General features: G+C 37.5%; 1 protein-coding gene across 3 annotated transcripts in view; it reads right to left on the bottom strand.

The window, feature by feature from the left end:
* Positions 1 to 693: 693 nt before the first annotated feature.
* The window catches only part of CA8 (carbonic anhydrase 8 (inactive)), a 49,553-nt gene continuing 25,995 nt past the window's right edge, over positions 694 to 24,251 (bottom strand). Inside the window, exons 5-8 of one of the 3 annotated variants that reach the window (XM_014258323.2) lie at positions 23,341 to 23,389; positions 20,665 to 20,777; positions 14,276 to 14,442; positions 695 to 3,083 (exon numbers count right to left, since the gene is read on the bottom strand). In XM_014258323.2, the coding sequence (XP_014113798.1) occupies positions 14,308 to 14,442; positions 20,665 to 20,777; positions 23,341 to 23,389 (297 nt within the window). In that variant the 3' untranslated portion in view covers positions 695 to 3,083; positions 14,276 to 14,307. Of the gene's footprint in view, positions 3,084 to 14,275; positions 14,443 to 20,664; positions 20,778 to 23,340; positions 23,390 to 24,251 lie in introns of all 3 variants that reach the window. The other 2 variants (XM_005517132.3, XM_014258328.2) reach the window with 2 other exon arrangements.

Raw genomic sequence — 24,251 nt, 5'->3', positions numbered from 1 at the left:
TCCTACAGTTTATCACAAGCCTGTGGAACCAGCTTTTGCCTGGTAAAGCACAAAGTTGCTTTTTAAGTATTATGTCATTGATTTCGTGACCAACAAGCGTGCAACTGCTCAACATCTCTTGGAAACTTGTAATTCACATTTCTAATAAATCTCAAAAATTATGTGAAGTATTATGCCCATTAACATTTACCTTTAAAAACACTTCCAGAGAGCAAACTGATTCTAAATTTCAGTAGCTGTAGGCCTGAAGAAGATATTATTAATTTATGGCCTTCCACTACCCTCAAAACCCCCTTATCAGTTTTTTATGATTTCTTAAAAATATTAATACAAAGGCAGGCATGTGGAACTCCAACTGGGGAGTAGCAGAGCCTTGCCACACTCAATAAAACCTCTCATGGGTGTAGTGTAACTGAAATAATACACCAAGAGCCCTTCCTGAAAATTCCTCCCTGTGGATTCCTACCAAAACCAGAAAGACTAATTTTCCCCAACACACAATGAATGTGGGTTGACCAATGTGTAATTAGAACGGGTGTGCTTTGTGAATGAATTTGTTGTTATAATTAGATCCAGCTCTTAAGACACAGAACTGCTTTAAGTATTTTTACCAGTGGGTTTTATTTTTCTTTCAAAGCCAAAAAAAAAAAAAAAAAGGAAAAAAAAAGTCTGACAAGTGTTGGGACTAATTTACTAACTTCAATTCCTCAGTAGTAGTATTTATATGACTAGAATTTCGCTGCACAAGGCAATGCTTGAAAGAACAGCAAACACAGGAAGGGAGCACAGGAAAGGGAAATAATGGACTTTTTGGTGGAGACATTACATCATTTGCTTTGCAAAGCATCTGTATTTCACAGCCACAGGAGTATCAGCCAGCTCCAAGATAAGGAACCTGTTTATTTACAGTAAATCTAGTTCAGATTTCATCATAATGTCAATATTTGCCATATTACTACTACAGTTCCTTTCAGTTAACACTCAGTAGTTAATAATATGTTGTATGCAAAGGGAGAAGATCTGAATGAGCTCTGCATATAACCTGAGAATTGTCAGGTTTGGAACATGGTTCACTCCACTTTTGGAGGGTTCATTCATTGCCAAGTGCAAGGAGACAAAACCAGCCCTGGCAGAAAACAGTTGGCTTCCAGCTCAGAGAGTTTTATTTTCCTAAGATTTTAGTACCAAACCTGACAACTAAGAAGAATTATCAGGCTCCTGTCAAAAACTACAGACAGTCCAGCCAGGCCATTGCAGCAGAGACTTCTCCTGTCCTGTAGTCATGTTGTGGATCAGTGGGAAGCCAGGGTCTGGTAATCAGGTGTTGGGGTTGGGCTCTGGCTACAGCTGCCTGGGGAGTAACTGCTGAAGGAAGAGGGGCAGCAGCCAGTGAAGCTGCTAACATGCACATGTTGCACACTGCAGGTGGGAAGTGTGGTTTTGGCCAGCACTGGAATCTTGAACCCATTTTACATAGATAACGGGGTTATATTTCATTAAATATGGGTAGGAGGTGGAGATAACCCTAAGAAATACAAGTTTCTCTAAGCCCAAGGAACAACATGCTGATTGTTACTCTCCCAAGCCCAAATGAACAGGTGATCTCATGGTGGGCTGCTTGCTTTACATTTTCTGTGCATTTATTGCAATGCATGCTATCAAGGTTTATATCCAAAGCAAGCACACGTTTCTGCGGTACATCCACTTACAAAGACATTGAGTGGTCAGCAATATCTGGTCCCCCTCACCCAGCTCACATGCACTGTCTGGGTTTGTCCCGTTGTTTCTGCTGCCACTAATATACACATAAATTACTCAGAGAGCTTGTAACTCATTATTCAGCAGTAGCTCTCCTCATAACCCTTGACAAAGTAGATTAAGGATGCCTTCTGACTCTGCATTTACCATTGCTCGGGAATGACTTTTTGACTGATGATCAATCAGCTCCAAGGGAGTGGCCTCCCCTTTGTGAGCCCTCAGTTTGCATCTTCATTGTGCTCCAGACTGGAAGTTACCATCTGTGCCTCTGGGGCTCTTTCACTGACACAGATCTCTGCAATGGATCTCATGCTAGGACAGGAAACCTCACTAATAGCTAGGGTGATCAAAGCTGTTGCTTCCCACATTAGTGACTCTGTCTTCCAGATCTTGCTGTTTCTCACAAATTAGAAGCTATGACATTGACTAGCTGGTCCAGACTACCCTTGCCTTATCTTCTCTGTCAGATAAGCCATGTGTGGCCCAGCATGACAATCCCCATGCTGTGCAGAGAGCTCAGGACATACAGAGTAAGTCCCCAGACCACCATCCTCAGCAATGCACAGAACAAATAGAACTGTCATAATTTACAAGAGAACAAAGACTGAAAATTTTCTGCCTCAATCAAGCACTATATCACAAAGTTCCACGGCTCACCAAGTAGAAAATAATCCAGACAATTCTGTTTATTGTTATATTGGTTAAATTTACTTCGTCCCAAACTGCCCTTTTTTTCAGTAATGTTCCTAGTAATGCAAATTTCATTCAGCTTTATTCAGATAAACCATGTCAAGTGCATATGTTTAGCAAAGTGCTCCTTTCTGCCAAAAAATTAATTCTGAATTTCTATAATATGCTTTGTGAACAATGTTTTTATTACCTTTGTAGAATGCATCTCCCCTCTACAGAAAATATGGTTACTGACAGCACAAGAGATGATATGGAATAAAAGTAAATCTAACATTCAAAACAATAATGAGTATTTCTACATATTAGCATTCATACCAAGCTTAAATTCAGTACTATTTGGATCACAGATGACTATTGAATGCTATGGCGAAGTAGCTATAAAAGCAACAATAATGACAATTTTAAAATAGTTAACAGTGTGAATTGGAAGATTTCATATGTTTTCTTCCTTTAATGTACAGCCCATTCCCAGAATTTTACTGGACCATGTGGACAGACCAACTGTCACAGCTGTCTATCAAGGCTGAATTAGATGAAGACAAACAATACAGGCTTTGTGGTTCAACTGAAGCAGCAGTCTCGAAAGTTTCCATTTCTCATCTGCGGGCACTGTGGGAGCATTGTCTTCCTCCTCTCTGAAAAGAGAATGGAACAATTATGTTACTGAAATTCCTCCACAGTGGGTCTGAAAGACTGTTTATATCCAGCCAGGGAGACAGGGAAAACTAAAAGCTGGGATTTCATGACAGCAGGTGGGAGCAGTTTCAGGGTATATACTTCAGTGACATAATGGTACTGATTCTTCTCTTTGAGGGTAAAGGCAGTGCTGCAAGATTTACTAGCAATGGAGGAAATGGCAGTAAAAATGCAAAGTTAAATGCAGTGGTAAAATTATGAATTTGAAACAAAGTTTTACAATTGGCTTTCTGAATCAGTCTGGTAACTGAAACTGGTGCTCACGGTAGCAAACTTGAAAAAAATATACTGGTCACAGAGAACTTTTTTACCATTTACTATTTTAGGGGCCTTACTAAGTGAAATGCTGAGTACTAGCTCTCATGGGAGTCAGGTAGGCTCAAGGGATAGAAAGCAATCACCCAATTTCTCCTAATAGCAGTAATATTCTTATCCATCAGCAACATTAATCAATATTTGATTTCATGCAAACATGTATTCATGTGCTTTGATATGACCTTAGGAATCACAGATTGCCCCAGTGCTCTCAGTTCAGAACCAGTGGGTATGAGAGTGTCTGACTGCTTCATTCTGTTGTACTAATCATTTCCTTATCTTTTTCCCCCGAGGTTATTATAGTGCTAACAATAGCTCAGTGTGTACACACAAACAATCTGAAAGTGCTCGTGTGCAAATGGTCACCTGGGCCTACGAGTGCCTGCAGGAAGTCAACACATTCCAGAGAGTTCCCGCTCTGGTCCTGACAGGGGAAGGGGGTGTAGAGGTTGTCAGTGACCAGCAGCACTGCTACAAAGTCAGTGCCCATCCACAAGACAATCTGTGATTTCCACATACTCCCTGGTTATCACTCAATGGCCCCCAAAAACCACGTTGTCTGGCAGCAGCACCATTTGATGGTCCACTCGAAGAGCTTGCTACCAGCTGCCTCCTAAGGCAGGCTGTAAGCAGCGGGTTTTACACAGCACAGAGGATTCCAAGTTCTTCCTGGGGCTTGGTATAAAGGTGCAACATGAAAAAACAAAACAACCAAGTAATAATAACAAGTTATTCTCCATCTCTGGAAAAACTCTTGACATGTTTTTCAGTGGGCTACTGATACAAGGGTGCAGGGACCAACTGCCCCCGCCCTGAAGTGAACAGAAAGTTTCCATTTCTGTGGCCAGACGGCACTGGATCAGTGAGTAAGACTGAACAATCCACATGAGAAAGTTCAAAAGAGGCTAAAACCTTTGTGTTTTTAAGATTCCATTTAGGTAAACTAATGCTGTGACACAGTGACACTTCTTCAATCTCAATTAGTGCTAAACTAATTAAGAAAATTGTTTTACACACTGCAGTGAGTAGTACCTCCCTTCTTGGATAATCCCTCGTGTGATGTAAGGGTGATTGAGTATCTAATTACTCTTTAATTGAATGCACATTTTGTACATTTTTAGCTAGTTCAAGCTTAATGCTTTTAGTCCAAAAGTCAAAGTCAGTGAAATTAAGTTGAACTGGGATTTGATGCCTATTGTATTAATGAATTACTTTTTGAAAGGAGCCTAATTATGAGCCATTCTGAAGATTTCAGCTGTGTTTGTTACAGAAATACTTAATGTATTGTCTGGCAAAACACTGTATGCATTGGTAGTGTTGTTATCCATGTTTACACTTGTTTATTCTTGTTTAACAATAACTTTCCTACTTTCTGGTCCTCTACAGATCAAATAACTATTCCCAAAGAAAACTTTCCAGGATCAGTGTCATGAAGTGTAAATACCTTCAAAATCTTCATAATTCCCATGGTTTGGGGAAAAAAAAAAATATTAACAAGGTTAATCAAAGCTCAGAAATCAACCTCAGAATTTAAAAAAAGAAAAATCATTATTTTTCTAAGAATATTTATATCTAATTCTTTCGTATAGAAATTTTATGCACCTATATTCTTTACAAAGAAAATTTTCTTGCACAAAACTGGGACAAATGGAACACTATAAATTTCATCTCAGAAACAAGGAGAAGAAGCAGGAGCAAAGATAAGGAGCAAAGCTGTTATATTTTTAAGAACCAAAGGTCCCAATGTACCTATAGCAATAGAGAGAACATATTTAAAAGAGAAGATATGAGAAAACTTCAGTGAAAAGGATTATTTTTCAAAGTCTTCCAAAAGTGTTGAGAAAGTGCAAATAAAGAGACTGGAGAAATTAAATAGGATGGCCATGATAATATGTCTTTCCATTCGATGGGGGGGAAGTAAGATGTCCCACTGCAGCAGCTTCAGGTCAAGATCAATACACAAGATCAAAACCTTTATTCTGCTGCTTAAAACTAGTCAATCTCCTTTCTGAAGAGCTTTTCCACTTCTTTTGTCTGACCATATTCCTTACCCCCATTGTCTCACAAATGTCCTATCTTTTTCTTTATGGAAGGAATCTTGCCTTCTCCTCCCTAACATTAAGATAAATCAAAAAGCTCTTAAAAAACAAAAGACATGGGTGACAAAACCAGTATAATACTGACAAAACACCTACACCTTCCTAAAAACAGCAGCTGAATGTACAGCCAGGCATGGATTCAGAGTGTCTCAGAAAAGAGAACTGAGTATCTGATCAAACTTATCTTTCTTGAAACACTTTTCATTCCTTCCATGAAAAGGTTACAATTCATGAAATCAACAAGTTCTGCGGGCATTTAGCTACATCTAGCTAGCTAAAATATATCTTTTTTGTCTTGAGCTATAGGGATGCATAAATGTTTTTAAAGAAAGTTTTGTTGGGTAGCACTGCTCTGTCATAATCTCTGCTCTTATCCATAAAACATTGCTAACAACAGTTAGTACTGACACTCTGTTTCTTGAGTGGCAAGTATCAGTCGCAAAACCATTTTCAGTAATCCAAATAACTTGGTAGTTTTCATTGCTATTTATTTACAAAACACATCTGTTTGCTTAGGAAGAGTTTGCATATTTTTCATTGCATTGTCTTTATCCATACGAAATAATCAGAATTAAAATTCCAATAAGAGTAAGGATCTGGGCCTACCTGGATCTTCAGTTTCAATGGAGTAATAACGTTCTGCTTAAATCTGTGTGATTTCATCCAGGTAAAACAGAGTGCACTTCCAGTGCCTAACTTGTGTAACATTGGTGAAGAAGGAAAGCATATTGCAGGCTCTCTTCTCTGTATTGTACAGGTATATGTACCTGTCCTTCTAGTACCTTTGGTATTTGAGAGCCTATTGCATTATATTTTATCTTATGCTCTACTCTCTTTTTCTAAAAATGGGTGTAGCTTTATCAATGATGATTGAAGCTTCCTACTATTTTGACACACCACTTACTTGCACCATTTTCCCCAGAAGTGAAAATACCGTGGCAGAGTTTCAATGTGTGTTCAGACTCTAACTTGTTTGTTGTGATTGCTAATGAATATGTTATGAGGGTCTTTTATATGACTCTGGGCTCCTGGCTACATTTTCAGTTCCCAAGTAGCAGTCTACAAACCATACATGGTTTATGGTAAGCTGATGGGAATTACACTCTCAAAACTCTTTTTATGAAAAGTTGACAGTAACAGTGAATTATGAATAGGAAAGACTGTGTGATGATGATAGAAACTCACAGGTCACAAAATTTAGGAGCACTTGTCACCATGAACTATCTTATTTGAAGCATAAGCAGGGATCTGTTTCCTAGACTACTTTATTACTTTTTTAGCTTTGAAAAGGAAGCACAGTAATCTTTCCTCCTTGCTTCTTAACATTTTGACCATTTTCCATTCCTCTACAATTCCTGTATTTCTAAAAAGAGCTCAGTAAGGAACTGAACAATTCTAACATGATACTAACACTGAAAACTCAAAATGGTTTTCCGTCTCATTTAGGTTTGATCACCTGCTATCCTGGCCTGGACACATATATACCTACCACAGCAAGGACCAGTCTATGACTTTTGCCTGCCTCTGGCTACCAAGTCTCTACATTCTGGCCCCCAAGTCAGAGGTATGTCACATAAGCAACAAAAGTCTTTTTCTAGTCACTAATTTGAATCATCAGCAGTGGGAAAAAAATTATGCTGATATTACAGGGTTCACTTGCAATCTCAGTGCATACCCTACTCCCTGCTAGTACAATGAAATAGTCAAAAACAACCTCAAAAGGCACCCTTTTTCATCCATTCCTGGAGATTTTGGTTGCCTGAAGGCTCCAAAAGTTTTGTTTCCAGTAGGCCTCCGATTATGGTGTGTGGCTCACAAGCCAAAGGTGTTTTGCCCTCTGTCCTACAGTCCTGCACTCAAGTGTAAGCACATTCTCAAGAACTCTGAAGTGGCAGCAGAAGGTTGGGCACTGGGCATAAGACCTTAAATACAGAAGTACAATCATCAGTTTTGGTGATAACATGAAATTCAGTTTATTTAAAAAACTGAAACTGAACAATTAAACCAGTCACCTTCTAAGCACAAATTCTAAATTCATGGAGACTAACAATGACCAATAAAAATATCACTCACTTAGAAACAGCATAAACACTCATATTTCAACAAATCTAGGAAACTGGTGTTTGCATTTCTAAAGAACTAATGTTGACAATCTTTCTGTTGGGTTGATTTGGGTTTTTTCAAACAGGAAAATGATAAGAACAGTTGTAGTAGCCTAATGATGCATGGCTGCTGACAGCTCATTCCAGCTCTGGACCTACACAATAGGAAAGGATAAAATCACCAAGTGTTAGAACTTCTGCAGAGCAACTCGTTTGTTAACTTTACAAATTGAAAATGCTTCTAGTAAACTGAGAGTAAAGACATGTGGATTACTATTGTAAATGTCCATTAAAATAGAAATTTCACTTGAGATCTTTTAACACAGAAATACAGTCCATAGAATTCCATCACCCTTCCCATTTCTCAAAGGCAAGGTACAACTGCACGGCTGACTCTGGATTTGAATGTTCTTTCATATTCTACAATCTGTTTTCATACAATTCACAATTCCATAAAGAGGAGAGTGCACCACCACCTGTTTAGTTCTAGTTCATTCACACTGGCATCCCCTGTTCAATATCCTGGGAAAGGAGCAACATGATTTTGTTGCCACCAGAGCTGCTCAACAGCTTCAAAAGCATTATCCATTCACAAAATGCACCAGATGCAGTCACCACATCACCCTCTCTCATTGCTGTGGAACTAATGTTGTGCCAGTTTCTCCTTGTCTGCTCAGACTTCTCACTATCATGCAGAGAGTCTCTGCAGCATCAGAAATGCAGTCTCTGTTCCTCCCACCCTAAATTACACCTTCCTGTTCCCCTAATCTTGCTGTTTTAATGATGTCATTTGTTTGGTTTTTTTTCTCTAATCTTGAATTTACATCTAGGAAAACTGTCATTATATTAAACGTGTTTTTAATCTGAATTAATTTCTGCTACCATAACCTACAGGACATTGGATAAACTTGCAGATGCTTGCAGTCTGAGGTCTACCACAGATGCATGTGTATGGGTGTGTATATAAACTTGTATATATAAAAATTGATGCTTTCTCAGGAATTTCTGAATCAGTCAAGAATGAAAAAAATTCAGGAGAACTTGACTAGTGTATGTATGTAGATGGAGTAGGTATGAGACACCATCACATTTGGAGGATAATTATGAACACATTATAAATTATGTCTGAGATGGGAAGTTTTGAGACAACACACTAGAGATCACATTCTTATTAATTATTCTCAAAGGAAAGGAAATTAACGTTTTTCACTTTAAAAAGAAAATATTATTCTAGCAAATTGTCTTTTAGAACAAGCTCTTACTGTCTTGTATTAAAAGATTCATGTGAATTTTAATGACTTCTATAACAGGCAGCTATTTGACCTCCTCTTAGTAAATAGGAGCAATGCCATTTACCAACTCTGCATGGAATCATGTGTATACACCCTGGTGTATAAAGGGATGAAGACACATTGGCATGCCAAACTGAGTTCATTATCATTACAACATCAAGTTGATATTCAAGTATTTGAAATCAGAAGTCTTGCTCATTCGCAGATAAAGCTGGCATTAGAGAGTGGAAAGGCATGTCTATCAGCTACATGTAAAGCAACAAGAATTAAAGAGGGGGGTGATAAATCCATTGGAAACCACAAATAATGCTGTCTTCAGTGAAGAATGCAGCACTGGAAAAGTATTTATCCATTAGAAAAGGTGTCAAAGCCCAAAATTCCAGCAAGCCTTCTGGAATAGTCACAATTCACATATTGAGAAATAGTGTGTCAGGCCTACAGCTGTCAAATAAATAGCCTTTAATGAAAATGTAGATTTAAGATTTTTGTTGTTTGATTTCTGAGAGTGGCAGCATTTGTTTTCCTCACTGTTAGGCTTTGCTGTATAACAATATTAACTATAAATCTTATTCCAAGATCATCTGAAATTATCAAGAAATAGCTCAATGATGATAGCAAGGGTTCTGAGTCAAGCAGAAAGTAAAAAAGATACTAGCATCAACACTGAGGAAGTCACAATGTTATCCCTTCTATTCTCTTTCAGAAAAGGACTGGGGAGTCCTGGCAAACCTCAAGTTCAAGCTAAGTCAGTAATGTTCCCAAGGCAACAATGAAGTTCTGCAGCTTTCTGGGCTGCACTAGGAAAACCACTGCCAGCAGGTGAAGGGAAATGCTTCTACTCAGCACTGATAGAACATCTGGAGCACTAGGTCCAGTCCTGGGTTCCCCAGTTCAGAAGAAACACAGACATACTGGAAATCAGCAACAGGCTACAATCATGCTAAGGGATTGGAGCACCTGCCTTAAAGGGATGGCTGAGAAAGCTGAAACTGCCCAGCCTCCAGAAAAGATGTTTCAACAGGGATTTTATCAATGTATAAATAATAAATAAAGTATTTCATAAATACTTCATGAGAACAAGTAGAGAAGATAGAACCAGACTGCATCTTCAGCTGCATCCAGTGAAAGGAGAAGAGGCAATGGGTACAAACTGAAATACAGGAAATTTCATTTAAAATTAAGAAAAACCTTTTTCCCTGCAGGAGTACACAGGTACAATTTGCTTACAGAGATTAAGGAGAATTCATCCTTATGATATTCAAAACCCAGCTGGACACGGCTTTGTGCAACCCACTGTAGTTAACACTGCTTTGAGCAGAGGATAGAACTAATAGATCTCCAGAGGCACCTTTCAATTACAACTAACCTGTTATTCTATTGTTCTTCACTCTCTAAATCTCAACTCAATTTTTTAACCTTCCGTGTCTGAAAGCAAATCTGTACTGAACTTCTCCTTCAAACTCCTTAACACCCAACTGATTCTTTCACTATGATTTAAAAAGGTTAGAATTTTTTTACATGGCTTTTTCAAAAGAAATGTATTTGAAAACTTCAGCAACTGCAACAGAAGGAGGATTAAAAGGTCATCTAATGGGATGTAATTTGGATGCATATCAAAAACCCTACCAAAACAGAATCCAAAAGCTCATTAACCCCAAGCTATATGAGAGAGATATGTTTTAGCAGAAAAGAAGCAGAGCCAGGAAAGGGTAACTAGATAGCAGCAAACTTTTTCTAAAACCCACTGGGTTAAAGGAAGCAGAGAAGCTACAAAGTTATATCTGTCATCCTGGAGGCCCCCTTTAGAGCCTGGCCAAACTTTGTCTTAGAACTGGAGAGGAGTATTTTGAGATCTGGGCTTTTCCATGTAAGAGGAACATTAAAAAAAAAAAAAAAATATCTATTTCCTTGGTATCACACACCATTTTATTCCATGTTTGTGTCAACTCTGCTTCTTACTCAACAAATTAGAAGAAATTACATCAAAGACCAACATATGCCATTTGATCATAACCCACAAAGGGTTCAGTTTTGTCAAGGCTTAAATCAAGGCTGAGAAAGCAGATGTTCTGAAGCTCTGGGATCATGGTGTGTATAGAGCCTGCCTTCCGATTCAGTCACAATTAATTAGACCTTTCAAAAAACCCCTTTCTACTCCTGTGGATACACTACTGAAACATTTGTCTTCTTCTTTCCCTGACAGAGTAACAAAGTCATGGCAAACTAACATTCCTCAAGGTTCTTCAACCGGCTTTGCCACTCTGGCTTGGAATAAAAAAAATAATTAAAATTTTACTGACAGGAGTTCCAGCAACCTTGGCAGAGAGGCCAGTGTGTAAGAAAAGTCAGCCAGTGTGTTTGTAATTGTAATATTAAAGACATACCAGAGCTTTAAAAGGAAAGGTAATCTGTGCTTTGAAAAGCAGAAATGCTCCTCTTGAATCACTAGGAAGATGCTACCCAGAAAACTATTACTTCCCCATCTACTACTGAGTCTTCATAGCAATAGTCAGCTGATACCAGCAATCCCAGTTTAAGGGACTTCCCTTGTTCCTGTGAAGGAAGGAATCTTTTCCAGGATTTCTGAGGTCCGTGTGAGGAGCTACTGTTCCTCAACACCTTCCTCCTGGGGAGGTGTGAGGAAATCACTACAAAGTAAGTAGGATTGTTTCCTTCCCTTTTTACCCTGTTGCATAGAAGAACTGTGAACAAAGCCACATGATTTCCTTTTACACTTCATTTTTTTCAGCTCCCTAAACTTAATAGCAAAGATATATAATGAAACCTTGATTAGTTCAGTGCTACTTGGACTGAAGCACACAAAACTGAAAAGATCTTCCGATAAATAATTCAATTAGGTGTAGGGAAACAAGTATCATTTCTTCTGTGAGCTACACTGTGTCAGGAGTCACGGCTCTTCCTCAGTGCTTGAGTGTCCACAATTAGTATGGCCCCACAGTGAGGACTATTTGAATTAAAAATTCCATCATTTGGGAATTAAAACTGCAGATTATTTTGTGAAGCAAAGCTGAGATAAATCTTATTATATAGAACAAATCTTTATAAGTATTGACAAATGTAATGAAATTTCAAACATGAAAGCAAAAGGGAAATTTTAACATTTCAATTCCATCATTGTAAAGGAAACTCTTTCATGCTTAAAATTCAAACTCAGTGTGTCAAGTAATTTCACTGTTACAGACTTGAATTACCTGCACTGGCCTGAGGACATTATTCACTCTCTGAGAAAAATTGTACTTTAATATTGCTACAATTTTCCCAAGTAATTTTTATGCAGAAGCTGGGATGAATTTGAAACATCCATTTCAAGATTAAAGTGACAACACTTGGTTACCGCAGAGAACCATGTAATTGAGAATTGGTCTTAGGAATATGCCCAAAATTAAATATGGGAATAAGAAAATAATATTTTAAAAATGAATCAATGTTTTGGGGTTTTTGTTTAACTTCTGGGATGCAGATATTAAGTAGGGTTATAAAATACAAATAAACCCTTACTTCAAAAATGTTTAGATGCATACACTATATCGAATGCTTATGCTATATGGAAAGACCATGAAATGTCCTAGTCAATTTAATAATTTCTATCATATGCAGGAGGGAGGATAATCTTTTCATATAGTTTCAATGGATTTCTTTTTTGGATTATCAATCTTTTTTATGGGTTATCTGCTGCCTGATCATTTGTTACTTCACATGAAACTGGAGACTGGATCCTGAGCATGCTCTGAATGGGCTTAACTCCACAACCTGATAGGAACTAGCAAGGGCAAGAATTTAAAGTGCAAATAAATATCCATACCCAAAACAGTTTATCAAAACCCTTTTAGCAGCATGCTTTCCAGATGAAACCCCAGAAGAATCTGTTATTTTGTAGCTTTGAAGGAATATGAAGATAGAAAATTTGAGGCTTTTATATGATGTATTTCAACAGTAAATAGGGTAATGGGGAATACCCAATGTTTCTATTATTTAAATAAAGTTATTTGTGGAAAACTAGAGGAAAAAAATTATTATGTTAAAAAGCAGTAGTATTTATTGAAGAAAGCAATCAAACAGATTATTTTCTTGAAGCTTCCCCAGACTTTCTCTCCTATTACTTGCATTAAAGTGGGATCACTTCTTTTCAAAATCAACCATAAAGCTGGTGCCTCAGCTCATTAATTTCAATTTGTCTTAGAATAATAAAATTGTTTAAGTTAGAAAAGACCTTCAAGATCATCATGTTCAACTATTAACCCAGCATTTCCAAGTCCACCACTAAACCATGTCCCTCAAATCACATCTACACATCTTAAATGCCTTTAGGAATGGTGACTCAACCACTTCTCTGGACTTTTACTCTCTTTGAATCTCATTGCCACGTTTTTCATTATAGCAAAACTGCCTTTAACTAAGTATAATAATGATTAGGAGTAACTGTTGAGCATTAAGGGGATTTATTTTGTAACTGATAGAGGCTGGGGGAACATGACATGAGAAGTTTTAATAACTGAAGCAGGGTTAATGCAGGTTCATATGTGTATTTCTCTTATGTCATCCTCAAATTCTTGCTCTGTGAGTCAACAAAGGTGGAAAAGAAGCAGCAACTACTTTGATGAATGAAATACGAAGAATTAACCATGACAGAATTTAATTTGTTTCCTCTTGCACCTTCACTGGAGTTGCCCAGAACTCAGTCTTGTTGGGAAAGAACAGCATCATAAAAAAATTAAAAAGAAAAAAAAGAGTGCCTCCTTCCACAACTACTACCCTGTAGTAGTGAGGGTGAAAAGATCCACCAATGATGGCTGGTCTTCTAGAGACATGGTGAGAAATCAACCAGTAAAACTCAGTAACTGGGAAATATACCACATAACCAAGGCATACAGTGCTCTTCCTCAGTGCAGCAGGATGAATTTAAAGCTACAAGAAGTAATTGTGAAGTAAATAGGCATCATGATTCACTGCCTGGATAGTGGTGAATGACTTTCTTGTTTTCTATTGCTTTGCTTGCATGAATGCCTTTTGATTTACCTATCAACTGTCTTTTCTTCAACCCACAAATTCTCTCACTTTTACTCTTCTGAGTCTCTCCCCCATCCCACCACTTCAAAGTGACTGAGCAGCTTGTGGGGCTTGGTTGCCAACTGGAGTTAAACCATGACATAACCAAACTATTATACACAGGATGAAAAAGATATTACAGTGTCAAGATTTACAATTATGACAACGTATCATAACATTAGCTAAAATTAAGTACATTTTCTACTTTAGCTAAATTATTTCAAAGTTTTGACTTTTCCCCTAAGTTTTTACTTACCTGACTGAAGATTCATCACTGTCCCTCCTCTGCTACTGAAATGCAGCCCTGATGACTCTATCACTAAGCGGCTGAGTTGGTCTGAAGTTATCTCCTAGGATTCCATCAGAGCCCTCTAAAAGTTCAGCACCTTTAACATGAGTCCTCAGTCTTCGAAATTCCTCTATCTGAAAGACAGAAAAACAGAAATGAAGAAGCTGGGACACATTCTTCACCATGGGACTAATGATCAAAACTAGCCTTGTCCAGCCAATTCCACAGCTTTGAAATCTGGAGTGTTCAGGTGCCATATAGTAAGGTCAGTAATTAATTACATTAATAACATTTTAAAATACTTATCAGCACTGTCAAAACACTTGAGATACAGAGAAAAACAAGAACTCTTATGCACATGGTTTGACAAACTTAACCTCTGCCTATTCACAACTTCTTTTAAGGATCTACAACCATCTTGGCCATTTCAGATTATATCCTATGATTCAGCCTGACTGCTGTGTGCTTAGAGTAGTAATTCTGGTCTTCTTCAAAGAAGGGCATTTCAGGAATAACTTGCTTGACTACAAATTGTTTGAAAATTCTCCTAGTGATTTATTTACTGCCTGAAACTGTTGTTATCTTCTAAATCAGAAGAATACTGAACAGATTCTTAGTTTTAGAGGATGCCTGTTGACATTTTATATGGAAAAATACAGTTTTTGTGATCAAAACAAAATACTGCTTCAAAAGATCTGTACATGTTGACAGTCAGAAAGTCAAATACAGTAAAAAATAAATATAAAATATTTCAGTTGAGCCAAAACAAATATGTTTCTTGCTTATAGACTCTTTTTAGATTTTTCTAAATCTAAATCTGGTGTAGGGAAGAATATGAGCAGCTTCCATCTCCATCTCTGGTATTAGCATCAAGTGCTGCGTGATAAAACACTTTTCCTTACTGCTCACCAGTGCTGAGTGGTGTCTGGTACTTTAAATAGTTACAACTACTAGAAAAAATTATGTTTCTTTGATTTATTCACAAGCTCTCTTAGCTGGATACAGCAAATATACTTAATGGATGACTCCCCAAAAGCCTCAGCCTTTGTAATTGTACTGACCCTGTGATGCTTCAGTATGCAGTTCATCTCTAACTTGAAACTGAAGATACACAGAAAGTGAAGTGGAGCCTACACAATCATTTTAACATCTAAAACATTACAGAGATAATTTCTCCATGAAAAACACCCTAGCAAATATTACAGAGAGAATGTAAGCATGATTCCAGAATTAAATTAAATGAGGTACTAAACAGCAGGTAATGGCATTTTTATTCTTATCCTGCCTCCTTCCAGAGAATACTTTCTTACTGCAACCTGGAACACAACTGCCCTCATTGCTATTTTCCACTCTATAGCAGTACTGATACAGACTTATTTACTTGATTTAGAGGCTAGCTTAGCTCTTCTCTGCTTCATTTTCCTCAAAAAAACAGCGTGCTTGGAAATCAACTCAGCTTCTGGCAGCTGAGATATAAGGCAAGAGCTTAGACTGCAAAAATGAAAAAAGCTCCTTGAAGGTGCTTTTAGAGACAGAATCCTGTTATGGAAGATTTTTGTTTTTGTTGTTGTTGTTTACTTAAAGCAAACTGAAAACAAACCCACTACCAGCTTGGAATTGAAAAAGTCTTCAGAACTCAAGAGCTGGTAAATCACTGAAGTAGTTTTGTAAAAGCATCCTCTTTCACCATCTGAATCAACTCTGGCAAGTCTGAGATAATTGCAGTTTAGGAAGGAGCACTTTACAAAAATGTGGCTTTTGTTTGATCTTGTGAGAATGAGATACTTCAAACAAACACAGATGAAGGAGAGGAAAGAGCAGACTCTCTGCAAAGCTGGCATTTGTGAGCTGTCTCCTACAGTAACTACAAATGCTCCGTCCCAGTTCCCACAGTGAAGTCTTTCTCCAGGAGGTACTCCTCACAAAGCAGCTTCCAGTTTCTTCAGTCAGGAGAGTAGAACTGACCTGATCTCTGTGCCTGCTCTTTAGTCTTTAGGAAAGCCAAGAATTGTAGCTCTGCTCCAAGGGGGAATTTCTTCTGAGATCAACAGCCTCCTTGTTTAGCTGTTCCTTCCATGGTTCAGACTGCCATGACAGAGACCCTCTGCACACATGGTGGTTTGCTCTACTCATGAGAAGTACTTCTCCCTGGGACCCTACCTGTGCCAAAACTACTTTCCTTATTACATTTCCATGTGGCAAAATAGCATGTGCCCTGCTTATCCTGTTTCACCACTTATCATCTCCTCCCAACCCTTCATAAGCCAATGCTATGGAGTACACCCTGCAGGACTGCCAATGAAACAGATTTTTAGAGGCATATGGCTATGCACCCTTGGATATCCACACACATTTACCAGGAATAGACACTTTAAAAAGTTCTTCTCCTGCCCAGAAGACATTAAGGATGACCTATGCCTGTTCACACTGAAATTTGATAGTAACTTCTAACCAGTGTAGAGGCAAATCCACAATGTGAACAGTTGCATTTTGACTGAGTAAAACAGTTCATGTTCATGTTGTGTAGAATTTTTTTTACCACCCATTGTGTTCAGATCCTGAATACCATGTTCTTCTGTTTCACTTACATATTTGCTGAAGAATAGAGCACACAAAACTAATTTGCATGTTTTCTATAAACATTTCCTTCATATGAGGCATAAAAGTATTATCCTTCTGTTTGACAATTTCACGTCTCCATGACACCTTCCAAGAACACAGACCTACTTCCTAGCACCCAGAATACCATGAAGCTCTGAGTGCTTTATCTTACAGTTTACATAAATTTTGCACAATTTCCACTACAGCTCCATATGCTAGTTACTATTTCTGTCCTTTGGCAGTTTTTGATTCTGAATGAGGTAGACAAAAGGTCTAGAGACCATGACATTCAATAAAAGACCAGTTAACTCTGACAATGAATACAGCAGAATGACAGGTCCTTCTGCATCATTGTTTAAAATCCCTACTCTGAGTGCCTTAGACAGTGCACTCATTCTGGGCTTCAGTGAACCACAAAGCAGATTATTCACAAATGTCCCATTTTTTTAAAATGTAGCGGAGAGAAGCACAACCAAGTCTTTTTCAATTATTTCCTGCTTTTTACTGGCCTAATAAGAGTTTTCTCCCACTGGATTTCAGCAGTGTATATGCCTGTGTGAGGTTTCTCACAAAAAGAATCAACACAGTTCTTTCTGGGCAGTGTATTTCAACATAAGTCAAGTGAGGATGACAAAAATCACAATAGGAGGACAGGAATATTCACAGAATGACCTATGAAGGACTTTTTTGATGAAAGTGAAGTCTCATGACAAAGAAAATTACTTCCAGTAAGGAAACAGCATTTCTCAGGATTCCAGGAAAGCATATCCTGATGCTGCAGTCCTGAATTACTCTTTTGCTATTCGCATAAACAGCACACTCAGATCTCCTTTCTCTTAACATTGACTTAGATCAGTAGCACACTACTCATCAGCTGAACTTTACCATCTTTAAAAAGTCTTCAGGAAAAAAAAAAGGTTCTCTACTTTGTAATGGTCAGCATATTGTGACTGTCAGAACAGTAATTTCATTACTTCAAAATAACAAAATGTGAAAATATTTTATGAGTGTGACCATGAAATAGAATGGCAGTTTTATTCATTTTTTGCCCTTATGACCCACACTTCGTAAAGCTGATCAATATTGCTGTGTTAATTGCAGAAAATTAGCATCTTGTCTCCAATATATGAACTAGTTTGATCAGAGGAAAGAATTAAAACCTATTTCATATTATATTATGTAATTCTTTATTTGCTTAATATTGACACCCAGAACTTGATTATTGCATGGTCTGAAAAATGAAAGTAGCCTTGAATTTGTCTCTCACTGGCTATAACCACAGATGTTACTTGTATTTTTATAAAGCACTTGGCATTTCATTAGCATCCCAAAGAAGAAGGTTCTACAAGGTAATGACTCATGTAAAAATAATGTATTTAAACCCATTAGAAATGCATTTGCACCGAAATCTATGATTTAATACTACAAGCTGGCTCAAAAAAATTAAATGCCTCTACCAGCCTTCCATGGAAGATTCAAAATGGTATATCCTATACTACATCCTCTTATTTTCCATAGACAAAAGCCCTTGCATTTCTAATCTCTCCTTAATCTCTCCTGGGCAACCTGCTCTAGATGAACCCACTTTAGCAGGGCATTTGGAATAGATGACCTCCAGAGGTCCCTTCCAACACAAATCATTCTGCGGTTCTGTGATTAAATGAAATCTCTCATAGGCACTCATGCCCACATGCACAAAATAGGCCAGGTATATCACTGCAGCCAAAATGCTAATTACAATTTAAAATCTTGGAATTTTAGGCTATAGCAAAATATTCTAGAACCAGCAAAATCTTATTTTGGGCATCATGGAGAGCTCACAATACCTTTCAATTTACGAATCCCAGATTCATCTCCTCTCACTTATCCCATATTTATTCTTCATATATATATTAATTTTATTGACGTACTTATTTTTCATTGACATCTGAAAGAAATATCTGATGAAATATAATTTTTTTAACCCACCTTGGCAAAAGCCTTTCAAGTTCTTAATAATTATCTTTCCTGCACAACCTTAACTTTAATGCTGCAATCATAAATATCACTGAGGAATTTTTTTCTAGTTGATACTTATCTATGATAAGCATAGGGGATCATCCTGGCATAAGTCTTCTCCAATCCATCACTCGACTTCAGTGCCACTTCTCACCCACATGCAGTGCCAGTGGGAGGGAAAAGCTGCTCCATGACTTGTATGCCCTTCATCACTGCAATGGTTTTGGATTGGGTTTACATCTATCAAAGGAATGCAGCAACACAAACCAGCTACCCCTCACCTAACAAAGGCCATGGCTGTGAATATCAGTCTTTGGCCCTCCACTATGGGTCTTTTCTCCAGGCACAATATTCCTTTCAGGAGTCTTACCCCTTCACACAACATTCCAACATCCTGCCTTCTAGTGGCAAATTAGTACATAGTAATACTAACTAAAGTTGCACTTCTCTTCTTAATTCCTCTTTTGTTCACCCTCTTGCGGTCTCCCACTACATGTGGATGGTATAAACTCGGCTCTCCTCTGTACACTGATTGGATTAAAAGGGAATAGAGACCACAAAATCTGAAACTAGCAATATCATACTATGTCTCAGTGTAATAGCTGTGAACTTTGTACACCTGCTTAAGTCCCCTCATTTATCAATATCATATCTGGACAATTAGCCGACAAGTTACAAAATACACTCTGTCTTTAAAAGTTATTCTGAATCTCATAATGCTAACAGGATGCTGTTTACTCAATAGTAAGTAATGCATTTACTGAGTAGTAAGCAGCCACAACTCTTACCTTTTCATAAACAAATAACAGAATCATGATGGGATGCATTTAAGTTGCAGCTACCAGACAAAGAACTTATTGGGAGCTATTGCTTTTGTCCTATGATTAGAACTAGTTCAGTTTCCATAAAACAAGAAATGCTGCCAGTTTTAAATTGTCAAAATATTGTGCTGGCATCACTAGCAAGGTTTTAAATTATTAAAGCTGAAATAATTTAAATCTGAATTTATCACCCTTTATACTTTTCTCACATGCTTCAGAGCAGGCAATGAAAATGAATGCATTCAGCTTCAGGGAGGTAGTTTCACTTAAATTAAAAACACATTCCTCCAGCTGGGATTCACAGACTGTGGAAGAATATTCATCAGGAATTTTCTTTGTTTTTACTGGGATTATTTGTAGATAGATTTGAAAAGTTTTACATAGAAAGGCTCACAACTGTTAGATTTAATTTAAGAAAAAAATCCCAAACACTTGAAAATACATATGTGTGGAATCAAATTTAAATAGGTAGTTTCCATTTAACATTTATTATGAAATGGAATTAAAAAAAGGGCCAGGTAAATTAAATGTAGTTCAATGCAGTCTAGCCAGTCTGTACTACGTTTTTCATTCTCCAGGACGTAGTGCCTCCCTGTGCTTTTTTGTTCCCTTAACATTAAAAAGCAGTGATATTTGAAAGCTTACAATTACAAAGAATTGAAATTCTTCTGCCCATTGAGTTCCCTCTTTCTTCTTCGTTCACTTAAATATAAGAATTATTTTAAATGCAGATGATAAATGATAACAAGGTTTTTCATCTCTGACCTTTGCGTTGCTTTCAGTGACTCAAAAGGTTTAACCTTTACTTGAAAAGCCATGTACTGATCTAATGGGATCTTTAAGGAGAACAGACATAACGTTCTGATATATACTTTTGCACGCAATAACCTTTAGCTCATAACCATATTCCAAGGTCACTTTAAGCACAGCTGTTACCTGCACTTGGGACACAGTCAAAGGATAGCGAAATAATATCCAGGTGACACCTTCACTGCAGGGGGGAATGGTTAGAGAGCCCTCATACACCCAGTAGTCACGCAGAAGAGGGTCTGAAATCAAAAGAAATATGGAATTTTAATGACATTAAGGAAGCTGATGGTGTCTTTCAGTTATGAGAGCTGTAGGCTCACTCACATGATGAAGTTAGTAAGCAGAAGCTAAGGTGTGAATTTATAACCTACCAAGCACTGCCCACTGCTTCTACACATGAATGTATTTGAGCTTGTGGTCATTATATTACAGTCAGTTACCCTGCAGATGGGCATTTTAGATGTTAAAATGCCACTTTGTAGATGTGAAAAATAACAAGCGCACAGCTCTTTAACACGGCAAATAAGAAATGTTATTGGAATAAAAGAATTCCTGTTAATGTCAAAAGCTAAAAGAGACATTGAATTTTGAAGGCAGAGGGTCTGCAGTGATTGAATTTTAACTTGCTTCTACATCAGGGCTATGTCTCAAGAATGAATTTTATTTCATTTTTTAGAAAAAAAAAATCAATGAAAACTCAGCTGAAGAAAAAACTTTTCACTTTGCAGTTCTGGTGACATATTTTTTGACATTAACTGGTGCTTCCTACCTTTGGAAAAGTGAGTTGAATTTCAGAGGGGGAAAAACATCAAGGTTTCTGTTATAATTACATATTTTTTTTAAGTTCATGTATTTGCTAATAGGTTTATAAATAGTTAGAATAAACAACTGTCACTGAAGAAAATGTATTTTGACCATGCAGAGTTTTAACTCTACATACAACACACTTGATTTTAATTACTATTTTAATTATTTTAATTTTAATTTCTCATAGATTCCAATCACACTACACTTCATAAGTGAGACAACACAGTGCTTTCCTTTGCTGCTGTAGGCCATACAGCCTAAAAAGTATGGAGAGGAAACTGCCTGACTGTAAAAGAGGGGACAAGAAACAAACCTAGTGTGAAACTGGAGACAAAGGGTGGTTAATCATGGCATGGAGAGCCAGGGGAAAGGTTGTGACTAGCTTGACAAGGACAGAATGGGAGACTGGAAACAAATAAACCTGCTTGGTTGAACTAACCTGTTACTGTCATTTCACTACTAGCTCAGAGGAATATCAGTAGAATTAAATCTTGCTAATGAAGCCTTTGATTGTCAGTAAATGGATTTTGTTTTGTTGGTGTAATTTTCTTTCTCAGCTAGGAAATTATGCAGCAAATCCATTGACAGGAAGTTGCATAATCAAACACTCAGTATTTAAGAACTGCAAGAATTAATTCAGCCCATCCTGTGCATTGTGATACAGTGTTGTTACATTAATAGGTCTTTTCTGAAGAACCTTTCAGCGTTTAATTGCAAAGACAGATGACTCTGTTTTGAAGAGCACATAATATTATTTAGAATTCTCAGTACAATATGAAGCATTTAGTCTTCTTTTTCCCATGCTATTGAAATCCTGCTTGTTAGAATATTTTTTCATTTTTCACATTTCTAATACACTCACTTCTCCAGTGCCGGAGGGCTTAAGTGAATTAATTTATCCTCCCATACCCTTGAGTGGTGAGGAAGGATAGATTATCCCCTCACTTTAAAGCTGGGGAACTGAGGCAGAGAAGATGAGGCCAAATGCATCTATTCATTTGAGGTGTTCAATATGACATGCTTAGAACCTGATTTCTCAGAGTATTTAACTTTCTGTGGCACATAATACAGTCAGAGCACTGCTCCCATTGACTTCTCTTGGTGGTGTAAGCACTCAGCACTTCTGCAAATCAGACCCCATGATCTCAAGTCGGGCACCTAGAAAATGAGGAGCACGTAGTTAGAGATTAGTTGTGAAGAATTTTATGTGACTTGATCAGCATCAAACAGGAACTGTGAGGCAGGGGTCCTGTAAAAAATAACTTGTGGTCATGAAATCAGGTGATGTTTCGTAATGGATATGTATGAGAGGCACAGGCTCCCTTAATTCCTGCAATTCCTAATTGCTGAGCACTTGACTTTGCAACCTAGACAATATTATTTTTGATATAATTAATGTCTCTTAATGTAGACCTGGGCTACTTTGAAAAATTAAAGATCTTGCCACTAGGACAGAGTTTAGCTTGCTCTTTTTAGAATTTTTTTTTTTTAAAAAGTCACATTTCTTACTGCTACTCTTTAACTTTCAAACGTAAGTTTGAATTTGCCTCCTTTCGTCATTTCTCCTTTTATGCTATACAGCTGTCATTGCATAATGGCACTGCCTTTTGATTCTGCCAAACTACCTTGTTAAGTGGGTAGCCTTACACTTCCTAGTTTATCCCAAGTAGAGAAAGAATTACACACAGCTGTCTCTCTAGAGGGGCTGGCAAATCCTCAACAAAGCTAGCCATGGTGTTGTCAGCAGCGCACCTGCTACTGTAACACATCCCACTACGGTAACACATCGCACTCACATGACAAAGGTGCAGATTTACAGTAAATTCCAGTGGGACTTCACCACTATCCCTGTTAGGATGTGCATTACCAAAATGCATTACCACCTTATGGGACACACTCAGGCTTGCAGTTTAGGCTAGGCTTTAGATTAAGATTGTCTCAGCCTCTGCAATCAGCTACTAATCCACACATGCGAAAGTAAGCAAAGGCACCTACCTGGCAATAAAGAGTTGGGATTAAAACAGGGTATTGTTTTGGACTTTCCCTGAAAAAATGAATACAAATCAATCTCATCACTAGCTTCTAATTAAAATGCTGATGAATGCCGAGATAAAACACATTCTGTGCTCTTATAACATTAAGCCTTGAATTCCTGTGGAAAACAACCTCATTGATAGCCCTCATTTCATCATCATTGCATTTGTCCTTGCAGGTACACAAACAAATATTTTTATTCTATTTTTTATTTCATTTTCAAGCTTATCCCAGCAATTTGTCAACCTTCTGCCTTTAGCACCTGGACTTCTTTCAGGTACCAGCCTTGAAATTCTCTATATGAAATTCAGGAGTTTCATACAAAAAAAGTTTAAAAAAAAAAGGGCTAAAATGAGCCTTACTTAACTGACTTTTAATAAAGTAATGTTGGTTCCACATATTTAATACATGAAAATGTTACGTATGCCAAAGTGTGCTTGATTCTGACCCTTTGAAAGTCACCATTATAACGCAGTCACACAATGGTGAGGCCTTTCTTGACCTTCCTCTGCTTGGCTGTTGTCTCAGTAATGTAATTAGAGATCCATACACTATTGTTTTCTCTGACATTTTCATAAATAAAGAGTTTATAATATTTAACATTATGACTGAAGTTTACCATATATTATTTGGCTAAAAGATTCCTTTCTAATTTTTCTGCACTTCAGCATCTGCTGAAGTGAATGGTAATCTCTTCAGATCAATAAAAAAATGTGTCATCAATACACCTCAAAATCCTTTTAAAATCAAAGGTATGCATGATTATTTCTATGTTACAGATCATGAAGCAAAAAGATGGAAAAAACTTGGTCAAGGTCATTTAAGATAGCGTCAACATTTTGGAGAGCACACAAATCTCCTCTGTCCTGCTA

Source organism: Pseudopodoces humilis, chromosome 1 (genome assembly GCF_049639895.1).
Source record: "Pseudopodoces humilis isolate 2021_Gansu_Grassland_sample_001 chromosome 1, ASM4963989v1, whole genome shotgun sequence".
NCBI lineage: Eukaryota > Metazoa > Chordata > Aves > Passeriformes > Paridae > Pseudopodoces > Pseudopodoces humilis.
Note: the sequence above shows the minus strand (reverse complement) of the source record. Positions and strands in the feature narration are given on the sequence as shown.